The 17,800-nt window shown below is 38.3% G+C and overlaps 1 protein-coding gene across 1 annotated transcript in view; it reads right to left on the bottom strand.

Moving 5' to 3' along the window:
• LOC118335106 (piezo-type mechanosensitive ion channel component 2) overlaps nt 1-17,800 on the bottom strand; it is a gene marked incomplete in the record, with an annotated part of 85,983 nt that overhangs the window by 26,073 nt on the left and 42,110 nt on the right. The window contains 13 exon segments of the mRNA XM_035671306.1: nt 1,249-1,414; nt 1,523-1,624; nt 3,174-3,378; nt 3,480-3,680; nt 4,475-4,603; nt 4,820-5,002; nt 6,622-6,782; nt 9,762-10,069; nt 13,498-13,671; nt 14,699-14,847; nt 15,502-15,695; nt 16,752-16,872; nt 17,531-17,761. Coding sequence (XP_035527199.1) covers nt 1,249-1,414; nt 1,523-1,624; nt 3,174-3,378; nt 3,480-3,680; nt 4,475-4,603; nt 4,820-5,002; nt 6,622-6,782; nt 9,762-10,069; nt 13,498-13,671; nt 14,699-14,847; nt 15,502-15,695; nt 16,752-16,872; nt 17,531-17,761 — 2,324 coding nt within the window.

The following is a 17,800-nucleotide window of genomic DNA, read 5'->3' as shown; positions in this document are numbered from 1 at the left end:
CTTCTCTTCCTCTCTCTCTCTCTCTCTCTCTCTCTCAGCTGGAGGAGCTTGGATACACACCAAGTGTCTTTTTACTCAACTAATATCTCAATGGTTGTTGCTGAAACAACAAAGCTGTGGGTAGGATGTTAAACAATGAGCTGCAAACTCACTCCGGAAGCTCCATAAAGCTGAGGGGGAGTGCCAGATCATTCTTCTGTTAGGTATCACTATGTCACATTGTCACGTTGTCACATTGTTTTCATCACGCCATTTCAGGGACTTTATTTTATAAAAATATCAATTACAGCTGCTTTAAACAATTTATTTATGCCTTTATCAAATGTTTACGGAACATTAAGAGAAATAAATCTGACAGGACAACCTCTTACTAATTTGAAATCCAACAATCCAATCACATCCTTGGATTTATTTTTGTAACTGTGGAGAAAACTATTTTGGAAGTTGCTTATATTCAGCAGCTGGAAATATTCACATTACTTTAATTTTAACAAACATAACTGGATTTTAATCGTCATAAGTCTGAATTTTGGGGAGAAAGGACGCAATTACCATTTTTTGGGGAGTAGCAGAAAAGTAATATAACTAGTAGTGTAACTAATAAATGTTGGCAAGGAGTAATAAGTAAAGTAATAACATTACATAACAAAAGAATAATGAGTAATAAATTAATTTTTTGAGTAACGAGCCAAACACTGGTAGATCACAATGGATCTATAAACAGATCACCTGTTAAGATAGTTTGTTTCATAATTTCTGAAACCGTTATAATAATAATACAGAATTTAAATTAGCATCTACCAAGGGTAATCTGCTGTTTCACACTTTCATGCTTAAATCCAAATTGCTGTTCTTACCTGATTTCGTTGGATGACCATCCATACTGTGGCATGTAATCCATATATGATACAAATAGGAACTGTTTTTAATAGTGCTGCCTGTTTTGAACACATTTTACTGTTGACTTAACTGTAGGAATCTTAACATCATTAAGCATCAATTAAGGCGGTTACTTCATTTCCTTTCCATTTCGGTGTCTTGTTGTCCTCCATGTTAATGCTGGTTCAGTCGAGCTGCAGTGGCACCAAAATTATGATAACCGTCTCAAGTGAATGTAATGTAAAATCTAATTTAAGTATGGGATCCATTGTCATATACTGTATCCATGGAGTCCTAATAGGAATACATATTTGGGCCCCTTCCTGCTGCAGCGTGAACACAGCACAATGTTAGTATGAGCTGCTGTACCTGCAGTGGATGAAGTCGGGGACGGGGTTGTGGACACTGAAAGAGGCTGCGTCCAAGTCTCTGCAGATCTCCACATTGTCTCCAGCCATTAGACGGATTGCCGCCTTGTTCTCATCATCAAAGACCTGCCTCTGGAGAGAGGCACACAACAGCAACATGAAGTCATCTAGAAAAGAGGAGAGGAAGTCATCAGTATCATCAGTAATCACGACATAGCTACTAATTAGAAAGATGTGGTTCAGACTCATCACGAGAGCTACACAAATACACCTACAGATGAGGAACGATGAGTTGGGTTTGGTGAGAAAATCTGGAATGTAGAGCCACTTGATCACATTGGAGTCTGTATAATGTGAGGGGAACCTCCAGGGATAGTCTGAAATTAAAACATGCCATTATCATCCATTATCATCAGGCATACATTATCATCAGACCTACGTATACACAACATGAAACAGGACTGACAACAAGAGCCTTGAACTAAAACAGGAAAAAGTACATCACAAAGACAGAGGGACAACAAGTTCTTTATATATGATGTGTTTTTGCAATAATATGAAACAATTAAAGCTCCTCAATGTTTGTGCGTCCTGAGATATCTTCAGAAATCTTGTGTTTTACATATATGACGCAGATCTGTATTTTGTGAATAAACAAATGTTCATCCTATGACGTATATAAAAAGTAAATTGGGGATGTCATTTTGACACAATATAGACAGTTTCAGCTACTGTACGTTATCAATCTAAACTGAACAAAAACACAGTATAAAATAAAAAATCTAAGACTTTTTCTATGCACACAAAAGGCTTCTTTAAAATTTTTTTATTTTTTTTGTTAATGAGCATTTCTCAGGTGTGACAGGCGTGCCATATGAAGATGTTGATTAAACAGCATAATGATGAGACATATGTGTCTTGGATTGGTCACAATAAAAGATTTCCATTAAAAATCTGCAGTTCTGGGCGCCAAGTCGGTAGAGCTGGTAACCCATATACGGAGTTGATGCCAGCGGCCGGGTTCGAATCCCGACCCTGTGGCCCCTTTGCCTGCGTGTCATCCCTCTTCCTCCTTACCCAGCCTTTCCTGTCAATCTCCAGCTGTCTCTATCCAATAAAGGCATGAAAAGGCCAAAAAAATAAAAAAATCTGCAGTTCTGTGTCATTCTTCCTGACCAACAGAGATATGTAAATACCTGGACACGCATTATGTGCATGTGCAGGAGGTGGAGGCATAATACCAATAAAGTCACATATGTGACGTGGGTGGGCATGCAGGTCATGTATGTTGTTATGTGCATTAGTTAGCATCAGTGCTTTTAAGCCAGTAGCCTTGTCTGTGGGAGCTGCTTCATGTCAGAGGCTGCACAGCTGGTGCTTATCTCCGATGGAAACATTGGACTGTTTCAGGTAAGTAGCCACCTTTATTTCCTGCCTTGCTACTGCTCAGAGCCTCCACTTACAGCGGTTGAATCACTATTGTGTGCTGTATTAGCTTGTGGTTTTTCTACTGACCAGTATCCATAAGGGTTAGGGTTTCGGGTTTGTTTTCGCCTTGTTACAACAACTGTGTCAGGAGTTGGGTTTTTGACATGTTTTAACATGTGTTAACTGTAATTAAATGCAATTAACGTTACCCCTACCAGGGTGAACTGTCTGTGACACTAGCAGAGGTTGAATTTGTAGCTGCACGTCTCATTCTACCAACAGCATTATCAACACAGTGCTATGAGTGCTGGTTTTATTGGATGTAGTGTAGTGTCAATAGCTTTACACCATTATAGGTGCTTGTTCACCTTGGTCTTTGGGAACTTGTAATGAGCACTATTCTCTGTTTATTTGACATTTTAATATCATTTACAATTAAATGATTACTAAACTGACTGGTTACTGTAAGTACAATCTGGTAAAGTCGTTTCCACAAACCTTTACAGGCTGCAGGTGGGATCCCGATGCAGACAAGGTACTGAAATGTCAGCATGCAGGCCAGGAAGCAGCAGTACTTGGGCCAGATCTCAGCGATGGCTTTCCTCCTGCGTTTATACATGACTGCTATCAAGGCGAAGGCATGAAGCATGGCATAGAAGTCCATACGCTGCCCAATTACATTGACCACCAACAGCAGGCATGTCTGAGGGAAACACATGAATTTGTACATGAAGTGATGAAGCTAACAGTATATATATATATATATATATATATATATGTGTGTGTTTTTTAACTTCTCTCTACCTCAAGTCCAAACTTGTAGAAGAAGTAGTTGATAAAATATTTGATGCAGCTGATGATGCCGATGTCCAGATGCTGCCGTGTGATATCATGGAAGATAATCCTGGAAATGGGAGGTGACAGTTTGTTCCTCAGTCTGAAGTATTTCTGATGGCGGTAGATGGTCACCTCGAACACTAACAGAGCCAGCATCGCAAAGTTGTGCTGCACAGAGAGAACAATTTCCTTTTGTTAAATACATGCAGACGGTTTAAATAACTGATTAGCTGATTGACAGAATATTGGAATCATTTTAGAGATTTATCAAATAAAAACAAAACATTTTATCTTCATTTTCACTTTATCAACACAATATTGGCCCTTAAAAATACCCTTTTTGTAAATGTTAAAGGAAAACTTCGGCAGAATGCACTACAGGACATTGTGGTTTTCTGGGGGGAGTTATGTGAGGGACTGTTTCTTGGCCAGGCACAGTGACTTGCAAGACAAGTCCAAGACCAGGAATCCAAATCAAGACAAGAGTCCAAATGAGAGTGACAGAAAAAAAAGAATGCTTTTGTCATTAACACTATGATGAGTTTTGGTAGCTAGGCATTCGATTTTAAGTGACATTGATTGGCCGTCTGGCGATCATGGTTAATGCCTAGTGGCCAAGTTCGAGACAATAGAAAAAACTTCAGAGCGAGACCGGACTCGAGTACAACAGCGCTGCTTCCTGGAGTCATTATTGCCTTTTAAAACGACAAACTGATTTAACTGTTTTTACACTTACACTGGTTTGTAGAGATTAAACAAACATGTTATTAAAGGAGCTTTAGAGTTTGTTTCCTTTAGACAGACCCAGGCTAGTTGTTTGTCTTTGTGCTAAGCTAAGCTAAGCTAAGCTAACTGGCTGTCAGCTTCAGCTTCATATTTAACAAGTAGGTGTATTTCCCAAAATTTCAGAACTATTCCTCTCAATTACATCCTTTCAGTTGATGAATGTTTCCAGTCCTCACCCTGAGGTATCCCAGCAGGTCATCAGACAAAGACTTCCTCAGGCCCACCCAGTGTGCTGGTTCCACAAGTTTCTTATACAGCAGAGATTCCTTTATCTCTTCCTTATTGTCGTCTGTGTAGTTACTTGGCTGTGGACAGAAAATAAGTTTTGTTGACCATGAAATAGAATAATCTGGATGGAGTCAGGTCTGTGATGTATGTTTGTGTGTACATTGTGCGTGTATGTGTTTTACAATAAATATTGTTTTAGACAGAACTTGAAACATGCTCAAATAAGTTCTTGAGGGTCATGTTTAACAGTATGCAGTGGATACAACTAGGGTCAAAAACCTGGTTATACTCACCATGAACTCAGTGCAATTCTTGGAGTATGATAGAGGGTCTATAGACTTCAGCTGGTACAACATTTTGCATACAATAATGACACACGTCCACACAGTGCAAACACTGGAGGCCAGGGGCCGATACTGGCTGTAGGGCAGTGCAAAGGCCCAGGATGCCAGAAACACATAGTTGAACAAAGACACCTGCAGAGGAGACAATACAGGCGATGAGGACAAAAAACAGCACATAAAACCTTTTTCCACTGACACCCTCCTTTTCCTCATCTTTTGTCCTTCTACAACTAAAAGCATCACTGTTGTTTTTTGTATTAATGTTTACACAGAACTGAAAATAACAAGTGATGAAAGTATAGGAGGCAAAAACCATAAAAAAAAGATCATTACATCACATAAAGCTGAGTCTATAAAAGTGAGTTTTAATAAGAATCTAGACAGACTAAGCCTGAGTAGCTTATCCAGTCTAAACCTATCAGTTTTCTGCAAACTCAGAGAACCCTGTTTTGAATATAATCTTTTTTTTCTTACAGAAACTGTAACAGCTACTACAGTTTGCCCAAATACCTCCAGCCTATTATCTGGCTATTCTGTGGTGTAGTAGATAATCCTGGTTCATTTTAAATTGGTTCAAATTGGCTCAGTGTTGCAAGATCAACTTATTTTAAACAGCGGCTGAGCAATAAAATAAACCAAGAAAATCTCGAGCAATGCCCAGGGTAATTATGATTATTAATATAACTTCACCTCTTGTATAAAATGTACTTGTTACTTTCTGTTACTTCTAGATTACCTCAATACCAAATAATATGCAAATAAAGACAAGGAAAAGAAATATCAATAACATGACTTTTGCTAATTTTATAAGACAACAGAACAACGTAACCTTAGAAAATAAAACCAAGATTTCTGGCATAAAAAATGTGTCCTCTGCTCAGTGTGTTTCTTTCATTAAGGGTCACGATAATTAATTGGCAATTGTAAGATTAGCTGTGGTTTCACTCGTGAAGTGTTGTAATGTGTGTGCAATATCTGAATCGTTTTTTGTTTTAAAGCTTAATCTTATTACATTTTTTTCTCTATAACTGTGATGATTTACAGTTACCTTTTTTTTACGTAACTCCATCACATGTAATTCGTTACTGCCCGCGCCTGACCACAACCTACTACAAACACTGAACACCACGTCTGGTTTACATTGTGGCAGTGTATGTAGCACATGGCACGACAATGTGAAAAACACTCAAGATCTTGATTTCTTGGACAAAATCCACTATGCAGAGTCAGGGTTTCTGGCACAACTTCCCCTTGGAAAAGGAAACGCTCACTTAAAAGGGTCAAGCTCCAGCAACTCTTTTAGTTTAAGGCCAATTTTATTCTCAGACCAAAATAAAATTCAACTGTGGCAATCATAGAATCCTGTTTAAACATAACTCACTACATCTAGCATGTGCCAAGTTAAAAGTGACATGCGGACAAAATAAACTACTACTAATATACAAAGTAAAACTGTCATACAGTAAGGATATTCATATGTTTGAGGATAAATGGTGAACTTGGTCTTCCAAACTGGATTTAACAATGACATTAAACTCTTGAAAGCGTATTTCTGTCCCCTTCCTTGCTACACAATTCATAGTTAAGATTTCCTTCATTATTTTGAATGCAAAAACTCAAGAGAAAATGAACTGCAGGAACATCTGGAAGTCTTAAACGTTACCACCTTAGTAAGCAGACATGACTACCTGTTGTTGGAGATACTCGGTTTAGTCTCTAACTGTCACTAACTGTACCTCGGCCTTTCATACCTCTTCGAGAGAGACCAGAACAATGTAGCAGGACACGATCTTGATGATGTGGATCTCCAGCAGCCACCAGATGAACAGCTGCAGTTTGTGGAAATACTCCAGGAACTTGAGGAAGAGCACAGTCAGACGGTCGACCACCAGGTGCCATTTATTCTTCAGATCTGAGGAAGAAGAGATAAAAACCAGATACACTTAAATGGAAAAACAACAAGACTGAAGAAGTGCGAATGGAAAATGTTTCCTGGTTTCACCTCTTAATTACAGCTGAGTGTCCTCTGTTTAAACACTATTATCCCTCTTAAAGCACTTTGCTTATGTGTCTTGGAACAGACTGACAATCCGATTCTCTCTTTAAACTTCAGGAATAGGTCTGATGGTACAACCAATCACCTGAAAATACCAAATCATAGTATTGTCTGTGTATGCAGAGCCTGATATATCTTAATGATTATCCATTACTATAACACAGCCACAGTAATTTGTTATTAATCAATCCCATACTGTACAATACACTGTCCAGCTGCCATAAATGTGTTTTAATACCCCAACAGATGAACTATTTAGTCCTGTTTTTTCCATCCTTATCCATCAAATTGTCTCCTGGATGATTAGATTGTATTTCAACAGGTACTTTTCAATAAAAAATAAACCACTAAAGGTCTTAACAAGCTACATTTAGAGGTTGCCAGACACACATTTAATCACAGAAACAACTAAAGGGAAACACATTACAGCTGAAACAACAATTGATTAGAGCATTAAGAGAAAATAATATCATTTCTAAACTCAAAGTGTCATTCCAGTTTTTCACGTGATTTTTTTTTTCTTCTATTGTAATAAACTGAATGCTGTCTGGTTTTATAGTATTGGTTGAATAAAAAGCGACCTTTAAAAATGTCACCTTCAGGAATCATCATTTGCTGACATTTTACGGACCAAATAATTAATGTCTTAAATAAGAAATTATCTGTAGTTTATTTGATGATGGAAAAGATCATAAACTGCAGCCCTACAAATCATCTCATAGGAGGCATTATTTAAGTATATTAAAATTAAATAAATTAAAATTCAACCAGCTAACATGCAAATAGGGAAGAAATCAGGTATTTACTGACGATGTTAAAGGATTCAAACGGATGTGGATATGAATGACAAGTGGCATTTCAGTGAGGGAAAGAGACCTTTCAAGGTGTATACCATTATAATCCCATGTGTAATAAGGGTAAGCATAACTTAAACATGTGTTTATACATCTATTCTGAAACTGTAAAATGTTTATGTCATTTTTTGCCCCCATATGCAATATGTCAAGTTGTATGGAAACACGGCTGAAATACGCATTAACGCACAAATTCCAAACAGTTGCTTTAATTATCTGAGAATGAAGACTTAATATTTGGTTTTATATTCTCACAAAGTATATAAAAGCTCCAGCCACAGTTTGGTGGTGGGTGTATGTTCTTACAAAAGCCATATTATCTGAGGTTTTAATAGAGGCCTCATTGTTTGGATAAGAAACTCTGAGAGAGCATATAGCTCGTATACCTTGCAGCTCATTATAAACTGAGAGGCCCTGCAGGGTTGTGTTTTATCACCTATTTTATTTTCTGTGTATATAAACAACATTTTAATTTAGGACCAGTGTGAGTGTCTGTGTAAATATGCTAATGGTGCAGTGTTAGTTGGCCGTAGCAGGACGATGTTATGGGTGAAAGTGAGCACTTGAGCTACGCGCCGTGTCAGACCAGAAAAACTGCAGGTAAATCTCACTGAACCCAGAAATCTGCAATACAACAGATTTTTACAGCTTCGCTTGGGGTGATTAATGAGTGTGTGGTGAGAGTGCAGGCAGCAGATACTTGGGGAAGCAGATTGAGCTTCTCTAAGAGAGCTTTGGCCTTTAAAGATTGTATGCTACATACGTCTTCTGAGCAGACTGGAGAGCTACAGGCTGAGAGAGATCTGAGAGAAAAGAGGTCTCTACACTCATGACTGAAAGTGCTCTACTGCTACATAACAGCACAGGAGTCTCAGCTGTAAACACAGTGAGAAGGGTAAACATGGCCAGCAGTGTGGGAAGCTTGAATACACTTTGGAGGACAACCTGAGCATCATGCACAAAAGCTCACATGAGATGCTGTTTAAATACAACAAAATGTGCTCAGCCACACGGCCTCTAGATGAGCAGCTCAGCGATGACTTTGTTTTGATGTTTATCTCAGACATGATATACGTACATGCCAAGTAAACCATCAGGGGAAAGAGTAATGCATATTTTTTTAAGTAGGCCACAACTGGATAATAGCATTTTATTGTACAGGGTACTATTCTGAACTACGCTGGAGGATATTGTTTGTTTTTTTTACCCAGCATGCTCAGTCACCAAAGTCAAAACAAGGACAGCAAAACTAAAAGTATAACAAAAAAATACCAATTCAAAAACACAAACATAACTGTTGTTTTTGTTATTGCAGACTTGCTGAATCTGCCATCTGCTTGTTCGTCTGTGACTGAGGAAGTGCTGGGCACGACTCGACATCAGAACTAGGAAGTTGAGTTTCTTATGTAGTTGAATACTGTAGATTTAAATACCACTATTTGCTTTAAATAAAAAGCTTTACATCTTTACCATCAGAATCAAACTGATTTCTTGAATTGTAGATCTGTAACACGGAGGCAGATGTTAATAGATGATCCAACTGGTTGACAGAACAATAGTTACTGAGACGTATCACTGACAAAAGTGAAACTGGGATACTGACAGCTCTGGAAACCCTGTGGCAGCCATTTGACCCACTGTACGTTAGAAAATATCTGCTTGTGGGAACGTCACGTCTGTCTTTTTGTTTTGATGCCAGTCTGTATCTTACCAGTGAGTCTCAGCTTCTCCACACTGTTTTTTAATGCTTAAATTACACCAGACCTCCGTGCGCGTGAGAAGGAGGTACTACTATAGTACGAATACTAGATTGATCATTTGAGTCATTTATCAAGCAGAAATGTCAAACTGGTTGTACAGTATCTTCTCAAATATGGGATTTAAATATTATAAAGTGAATATCCTTGTGCCATGTGATAATAAAAATAATAGTTAAATGTGGCTACTGTGATTAATTGTATGTTGTGGACCCGCTCAGTACCTGAGCTCTGCTCGGTGCTCGGCTCTGGCTCCGTCCCCACACTGCAGTGGTGGCTCTCCTCTGTGCTGGACTGCCTCGGGTCGGAAAAGCTCCTGGGCTTCTCGCCAGTCATGTCAGTGTCATACATCACCACAACCAGGGCCTGCTCCTTCTCCTTCTCCTCTGTCTGCCACTCTCCCTGCTCCTCCTGCTTCCCCTGCTCCTCCTGCTTCTCCTGTGGCTCCTGCTCCTCTCTGGGCAGCACCGCCTCTACCGAGCTGGCGCTGAGCATGGTGAGATCTGCCAGGCTGCCATCTTGGTGCACCAGTCTGAAGACATGTGAGAAGTTATTACACATAAAGACACAGGCATGCAGACTCACACATACATCTGTATTTCTATACTTATGAGGACCGTCAATTACTTTTTAAATGTTTTTTTTTTTACCTGCTTTATGTAATTTTAGGGGCATTTTAGTCTTTTTGACTAAAATCTCACCACAAATATCCATTTAGTGTTCTGGAGCCTTTTATCATATTAAACCATTTACCTCAGCAGAGCTACCTCAGTTGTCATGGAATCGTAGATGTTCAAATTTCCATTTTCCCGAGGATATTAGACTTCTCATCCATGTTGGCTTTAAGGAGAGGAATGAATTTCAATCTCAGCCAAAAAGTAACACATTTGGATTCCACATCAGCCATTTAAGACAGAATTTATAGCAACAAAGTTTGTTTTAAACGCCATTATTTTTGCTAAGTAAGTTAGTCAAAGCAAAATAATTTTCCAGGACATTTCCAGGACATTTTCCAGGAGTCTTTCTTGACAACAGAAGACAGCACTTTCTCACAGATGGTTATATAATTTACTGGCTGTGGTAGACCTAGTGTTGACACATTTAACTACAGTTTTATTCTTTTTTAATGATACAGGACTCATGATTAAGTGTCTCAGGTTCATTACATGTAGGTGGTCAGTTTGTATTGGATGTCTTTTTTTTTTACCCCCCATGTACCAAGACCTACCTTCTCTCCCTATCACTCTTCAGCTGTCACTATCAATTAAAGGCAATAAAAGCCCCCCAAAAAATATTAAAAGAAACAAAACAAATTCTTAAATTGACCCTGCTAGGATTTTTTAAGAATTTCAATTAAGTTTGAATCCTTTATTAGAGACAGTGGAAAGTTGATATCCAACAAAAGATGTGGTTAAAGGCATTATGTCCTCATAAGTATATAAATACAACACAAACTCATACACATGGTCCAGGTGATTCTCCAAAGGCTCCGATGCAAATGTTTGGATGGGAATTATCAACTCCGCGTCCGCAAACTGTACGGCAGTGCAGTGTTTCATCAGGCATTGTAATTGATAAGCAGTGCACATTCCTTCGGCATTCTTTAAAACAATCTGTGTTGTTGTTGTTGGTGTAGATAAATGGTAGCATCTGAAGGAAGGCATTAACCCTTTAAATTCTTCTCAGGCAAAAATGGGGACGAGGTCAAAGGTCAGGTTTGGCTTGCATGAACCGGCCGCATATCAAGGCAAGCATTTCATTATCCAGTTATACTTACTTGCTCTGTTGAGTGGAAATTTTTTGCTTGATGCTGCTCAGAACAATGAAGTTACACAGAGGTGAAGATGAACAGTGAGGAGAGAAACCGACAAAGGCAGGCTGAAATATCTACATAGTTTTACTAAAATACATGGGAAAATGTCCAAAGGGCTCTTGTGGTTTGGGGTAGGCGAGCTTTTTCAGGAAGGGGGTAATTTTCTGACGTTCAGTGCAGAAAAGGAGGTGTGGATCATAGGCAAGATACTGGAAAGGGAAGAACAGTTCTTTCAGATTCAAACATGCTTGTTTGACAGTTTGTGAAACCACTGGAGAGAAGTAGAAGGGTTGTATTAGTGGGAAAGAGCTGGGTTGGGTTTGGAGGGGAGGTAAAGATCCAGAAAGATAGCAGAGAACCCAAATAGAAGAAGGCTACAGGCAAAATAATAAAATACAAAACCTGAAAACAAACACCATTCATGTCAGTAAAATACTTAAACTCGAGGAGTAAGATATTTCAGAAGATCATCAATGTATCATCATTGGCAAAAACAGAGCAACAGGAAGGAAGGAGGTCAGTGTGGGGGGGGAAAGGACGTATTGTAACAGGGAGAGGAAGTTGAGAGTCAGAGGTGAAACGGGATGGTGGTGGATGCCACAGAAACCAAGCAGATACCCACCTATTCATGATCAGATAGACACGCCCATTGACTTTAGCGTGGCTGTGTGAAAAAGGGTGGCAGAGGAGAGATGGCAGCAGGTCACACAGAGAGAAGCAGAGCAGAAGCAAGCGGCGGCGAAACAATGGAGAAAAAAAACAACAACACGACAATAAAGACACAACAGCACAGACTGTGAAAATGACACAGTGACAGATGGGTGATGAGAACAGTGGTTATAATGGGCGTTTAACAGAGTGTGTAAGTGTGACATGAAAAGGGATGAATGTTTTCACCTCAAGCTTAACTAAGGTCATCAGGTTCAACGTGTATCTATTGTCATATAGTTGAATTCAGTGTTATTGTTCATCCACTTTTCAGTGGAATCATGCTGATGAAGCACCAATTTGTGCCTCTCTTGTGTAATTACGTTTGAGTCACGGGTGGAAGCAGGTGAAAGACGCTGTTATTATTTATTGTGCCATAGATGATAAGAGACTTTATACAAATGAGAGATACAATGTTTTTCATCTTTGAAAAGCCAAGAAGGTTGTTTTACAATACTCTCTGTATTGTATTTACAGGATAATCAAATCAAATCTAACAATCTGGTACACAGTAAAAAACATTTATAACTAATTTTTAACTAAGTTCCTACCTTATTTTTATATCTCCTTGTTTAACAGCCCTTTAGGTTAAAAACCGATCTCTCAGAAAAACAAAAGCTTAGCTCCTTGACTCAAATATAATGAATCTAATCAGGTTTCTAACATTGACTTTAAATGTAATAATTCGAGGTGAGAGGTACAAACTGGAACTCATTGTGTTAGGGTTAGGGTGATCGTATGTGTATTATTCTATAAATCCACATTAATGATGCAACAAAGTGCATTGAACATCACAGTTAAAGTTATTTTAGATGTGATTTGTCATATTGTGAAATATATTTGTCATAAAAATGTTCCTGCTAAAGGTGCGTTTTTGTAGTATTTCTAACAGTGATTTGAAAGGGAAAAGACCTAGAATATCTACGTTTCTTTATGAGCGTCTTGCATTATAAACATAACCAATGGATAACTGTAGTCTGGACTCTTCAGCTTTATGTTGGAATATTATTAGTTCCTCAATGTGATGTATTTTATTTTGAAACAGGTTGTTTGGGTGTGACATTACAGTCGACAGTGAGAGATCAAACCACAGTCGAACCAATGGTCTACTATTTACGGAGAGAAGAGGAGGAAAGAAATTTGATAAGAATGACAGGACTGTTAAAAATTCAATGAGTTGTTTGACTGGACTTTTTAGATACACCCACCTGTGCAGCACAAGGTCACCACTGAAGGAGGCACTGTGCACATTTCTCAGGATTTTTAACACCAAAGCGACTGTAATTTGTTCTGACAGGTTGTCTTAGTACAACCTCCCTGTGGGGCATCTTACATTTGTTCAAAATACGCAGCTTGATTGAAAATCAACTGTACGAACTTAAACCAAATACAAAGAAATATAAAAGTCAACTTCTCGACGGTGTCATAACGTGTCTCACCTGTAGATAGTGCTCTCTTCTTTGGCCACCACAGCCTGGAGGTCGGTGAGGTCAAGGAAGCGGCCATGAAAGTAGTGCAGGTGGAGAATACACACCAGCAGGAAGGAAGTGGGAATAAAAATCCTGGTGAATAGCTGGGGGACATCAAACCTCTTTAGGCCCAGGTCCTCTAAGCTGCATAGATGGAAAAAATGAGAGGAAACAGGAAAAACATGAGACTTTTTTGAGGTATAAAAGGAAAACATCAGTATTTCCATAGTGTAGGTGTACAGAGAAGGAACCTGTTCTTCATATTTGGCTCAACTAATCAAGCCTAAAAATGCCGTTATCAGGCTGAAATAATCCTGTTAAATCTCATCCAGCTAATTTGATTCTTTGAACACAGTTTTGATGGTTGATTTCTTAATGCTGGATGAAGTTATCTTGAATAAATGTGCTCTTATTTTGAAATAAAGGTGGCATCCATAGAGAGAAGAAAGTAAAGAGTGTAAAGTTGTCAATTTAAATGTACCTTTAGTTTTATAAACGTATTCCGAATGACAAATAATTAATTGCATTAATCCATGTATATCTTTCTGTACTTATATTGAACTTACTTATCTGCACTTACATTTTAGGGTTCAAATAACAAATCCCCATCTTAATATCATCATGATTATGAATGTCATGTTTCCTGGTTCCTTTGATTCTTTAGCTTTAGTTTATGTCTTTTGTTTTTGTATATTATCCTACATATGTACTATATTGAACTTTTAAAAACACAAGTTGTGTATCTTAAAAAGAGATACAAATGAGGAAGCTTTTCTTTCCACTGCTGCCAAGTGCTTGGTTCACTTTATAAGGAGTACGGTCTAGACCGGCTCCTAATTTGAAAAGTGTCTTGAGATAACTTCTGTTATGTTTTGGCGTTTTATACAAATAAAACTGAATTAAACTGAATTTCTTTATAGGTATAAATATATATGTAAGTGTTCATGACCTTCAAACAAGTGACAAATCCAGAACAAAGTGAAATAAAAAAAAGATCAAATCAAGCTAACTCCAGGCACAGAGATCAGGGCCTACAAGTTAGATATAAAAATAAATGAAAATTAGATGTTTGATGACTAAGCTGTGGCAAAGTCCAGCCTGTTGCCAGTCGGGGAAATGAGACCAGCAGTGAGTCAGAACCTGCTTCTCTGACATGCCCAGCCAAGCTCACCCCTTTTCTTCCATGCCCGTCATGTTGGACCAGGAATTCCTAGTGCTTTCAAACTGGTAGGTGTAGACCAGGACGAGGACCAGCATGGTGTAAACCACCACCGACATCCAGAAGTACTTCAGGATCCTTCGCCACCACTCAAAGTGCACCTAGACGAGAATAATTGTGATCATTGTGTCTTAAGGGGGTTATGAATTCTCTGACATTAACAGCTGTAATGCATTAAATTAAACATGGTGCACAGAGGACATCTGGATTTAGGGTGACTGCTCTGTTTTATTGTGGAAGGGGGTTATAAAACAGTTGAGAATACACTGTGGATTATAAGCCTGTACATGAACTTTATGACATACTAAAATTGTCAGCACCTTCTGTCTTTGGGAAATTGAATTTGGAAACTTTACAGCCTCTAACCCATATGAGTATAAGTTTGGAACACACACATACAGTAGCACTTAGTAAACAGCATAATTAGTTTAGATTCAAGGGGCTTTATGAGCAAACAAGAGGTCATCAAACTTTTTTGGATTGAAGATTAAAATTTTATTCAATTTGGTCAAGATCCAAAATATTCAATGGATAATAAATATGTCTGCCTAAATTTCAAAGTGTGTACTGTATATTTGGAAATGCGTACAGATTTAACACATCAGAGCAGACATAAAAAGTTAAAAGTATTCAGGATTTCAGTCAAGATCTTGTGTGTCTTCAATTGTAGGCTTGAATAATAAGATAAAACGTCTAACATTGAGAATTGGCTAAAACATTTACACAACATTAACACAACCAGTGCATCTTGGTACCTGATAGAGCGCCACACAGGAGAGGAACATCATCATGTAGATGATCTTGTACATGACCATGGTTCCCTCAAAGCTGACGATGAAGAACATCCCACCACAGATGTAGATCCAGTATTTAACCAGCACAGCCATGACCATGTTGCCCAGAACATGCATGGTGTCCTGCTCCCCTCCCTCCTCAGAGTCCTCTTCCTCTATAAAATGCAGCAGTAAATCAGAAAACTCTGCACTAACTGATTAAGAACTAAGACATATGATACATATAAACAACATATAAGCACATAATTAAAAATAATAATTACAGGAGCAAAGCAAAATAAACAGATGACAATGACATTTATTTTAACTAAAAATGGATGAGAATAAAGTTCAAGTGACACTATTCTTTAACCGACCCTATTTGGCATTCACATGCAGTATATAAACATTTAATAGATAATAATTAATTATCTGTTTATCTGTTTGAGGAACATATAGAAGGTGAGAATGCTATGAATGTCTGGTACTTAAAGTATGAATGAATAACAAGAGAAAAAGAACCTGCCGAACAGCCTCAGCTTTCTTCCCTCATTGTAAAAATAAACTAAAGAGTATAATGTATGAAGTGTAAAGACACTCAGATGGTCAGCTTTGTATGGCTTGGGTATGTACAGCACATTCACTAACACTAACAACATGGTACGATGTTCTATAGTCTTGTGTATGTGAAATGTGTATCTTATGTGCATCTTTTAACATTTTACCAATATCAACATGATCACTGACATATGTTATTTATGTTTTATTGTTTTTCCTGCTCTGCATGTGTCAGAAATGGTTATAATCAGAACTTCTTGGCTGTGTCTTGTCACTTTGTGTTGCTTTCACTGCTGCCTGTACAGAATAGTGGATATTGTTGCTGTGTTACTGAACTAATGTTTTGCTGGCTGTTTCCTGTTGCTCTGCATGGCCTGTCTGTATTTTAACCGTCACCTCATTGGTTTCAAACCATCTCGCTAAAGGACTGCAGTTGAAAAAAAAAAACTGGCGCATTTACAGAAATGTTGATTATGTGTGTTGCCCTTGCGTTCAATGAAATGAAAAGAAATAAAGCTGAAGGCAAGAAACGTCCATCTTTTCTACTGGCAACCAACGAAAACACCAGCCTAGAATTCATACATGCTCTGGATAATGGTGGCGCTAGCAGCCAGTAATCTATATTATACAGTATTCCTACAATAGTATAAATAAAATAAGAGTCCAGGTCTTACCCTTCTTCTTCTGATCCTCCACATGAACTTCTGAGAGACCAGCACTGTCCTCCTTTTGTTTTTCCCATCTCTCTGTGAGCGTCTGTCTCAGCAGCAGCCAGAAGCTCAGCAGACACAGGACCTTCACACAATAAATAAAATGCTTAGACACACAGATGACCAGCAACAAAAGGAAAAGATAAAGTAATAAATCATTTGCATTTACTTTAACTTGCTGAGATATATACGTATATAATTTTAAAACTTAAATTTGAATGTCTAAACTCTGCAGCCATCTGGCACTTAAAAGAAACTTTAAAAACACAGTTTGACTAATCTCCGTTCTCCTAAGGGACGAACATATGCAATGTTTAATAAAACAGTAGCATGGTTGATATAGAACACATTAAGTTATGCATGTCTGCGGTGGCTTACTGATGTATAAAATCTCATTCTTGACACAATTAGGTCAGGCTCAGTACCTGCCAACATGAAAGTCTTTAAGCTATTCCAAAACATGTCAAAACACTGCAAACCTGACATTCTCCTCCATTGTATGACTGCCCTCTCTCATTTAAGTAATTGACTATTAGAGAGACATAGTTTGACAGTGTTTAGTTTCAGAGCACATCTGTTGCATTAGAAATACATGAACATATTAAATAGTTTTCACATCACAGATTGTAACTCAATCGAAAGGTCAGTTTTAACGATTGACTCGATTTGTAAGAGACAGAAAATAAGTGGTAATGTCAAAAACTGAGAAAATTCTTTGGCTGTTATAATTTTAATTCCCAAACCTTGGATGAAAGCGAGTGGAAAGGGTTGTTCTTCTTGACGAAGAACCCGGGGACGGGTGAAATGTTCTCAAAACTCCAAATGTACTGCAGCACTATCAGCAGGTTGCCGTAGGCCACCATGAAGGGAGAAGAGAGCATGGCGTACCGCCTCCGGTCCCTCACCATCCACAGCATGCACGACCAGATGAGGAAGACAAATGTCAGCCAGCTGACATATGTGATGCTCCACGCCTGAAGTAGACAGATCACAGGAAATTGTTAAATTGTTAA

The sequence above is a fragment of the Morone saxatilis genome, unplaced genomic scaffold (assembly GCF_004916995.1).
Source record: "Morone saxatilis isolate NCDOM2014 unplaced genomic scaffold, NCSU_SB_2.0 Contig23, whole genome shotgun sequence".
NCBI classification, from domain to species: domain Eukaryota; kingdom Metazoa; phylum Chordata; class Actinopteri; family Moronidae; genus Morone; species Morone saxatilis.
The sequence above is the reverse complement of the archived record's forward strand: the minus strand, read 5'-3'. Positions and strand labels throughout refer to the sequence as shown.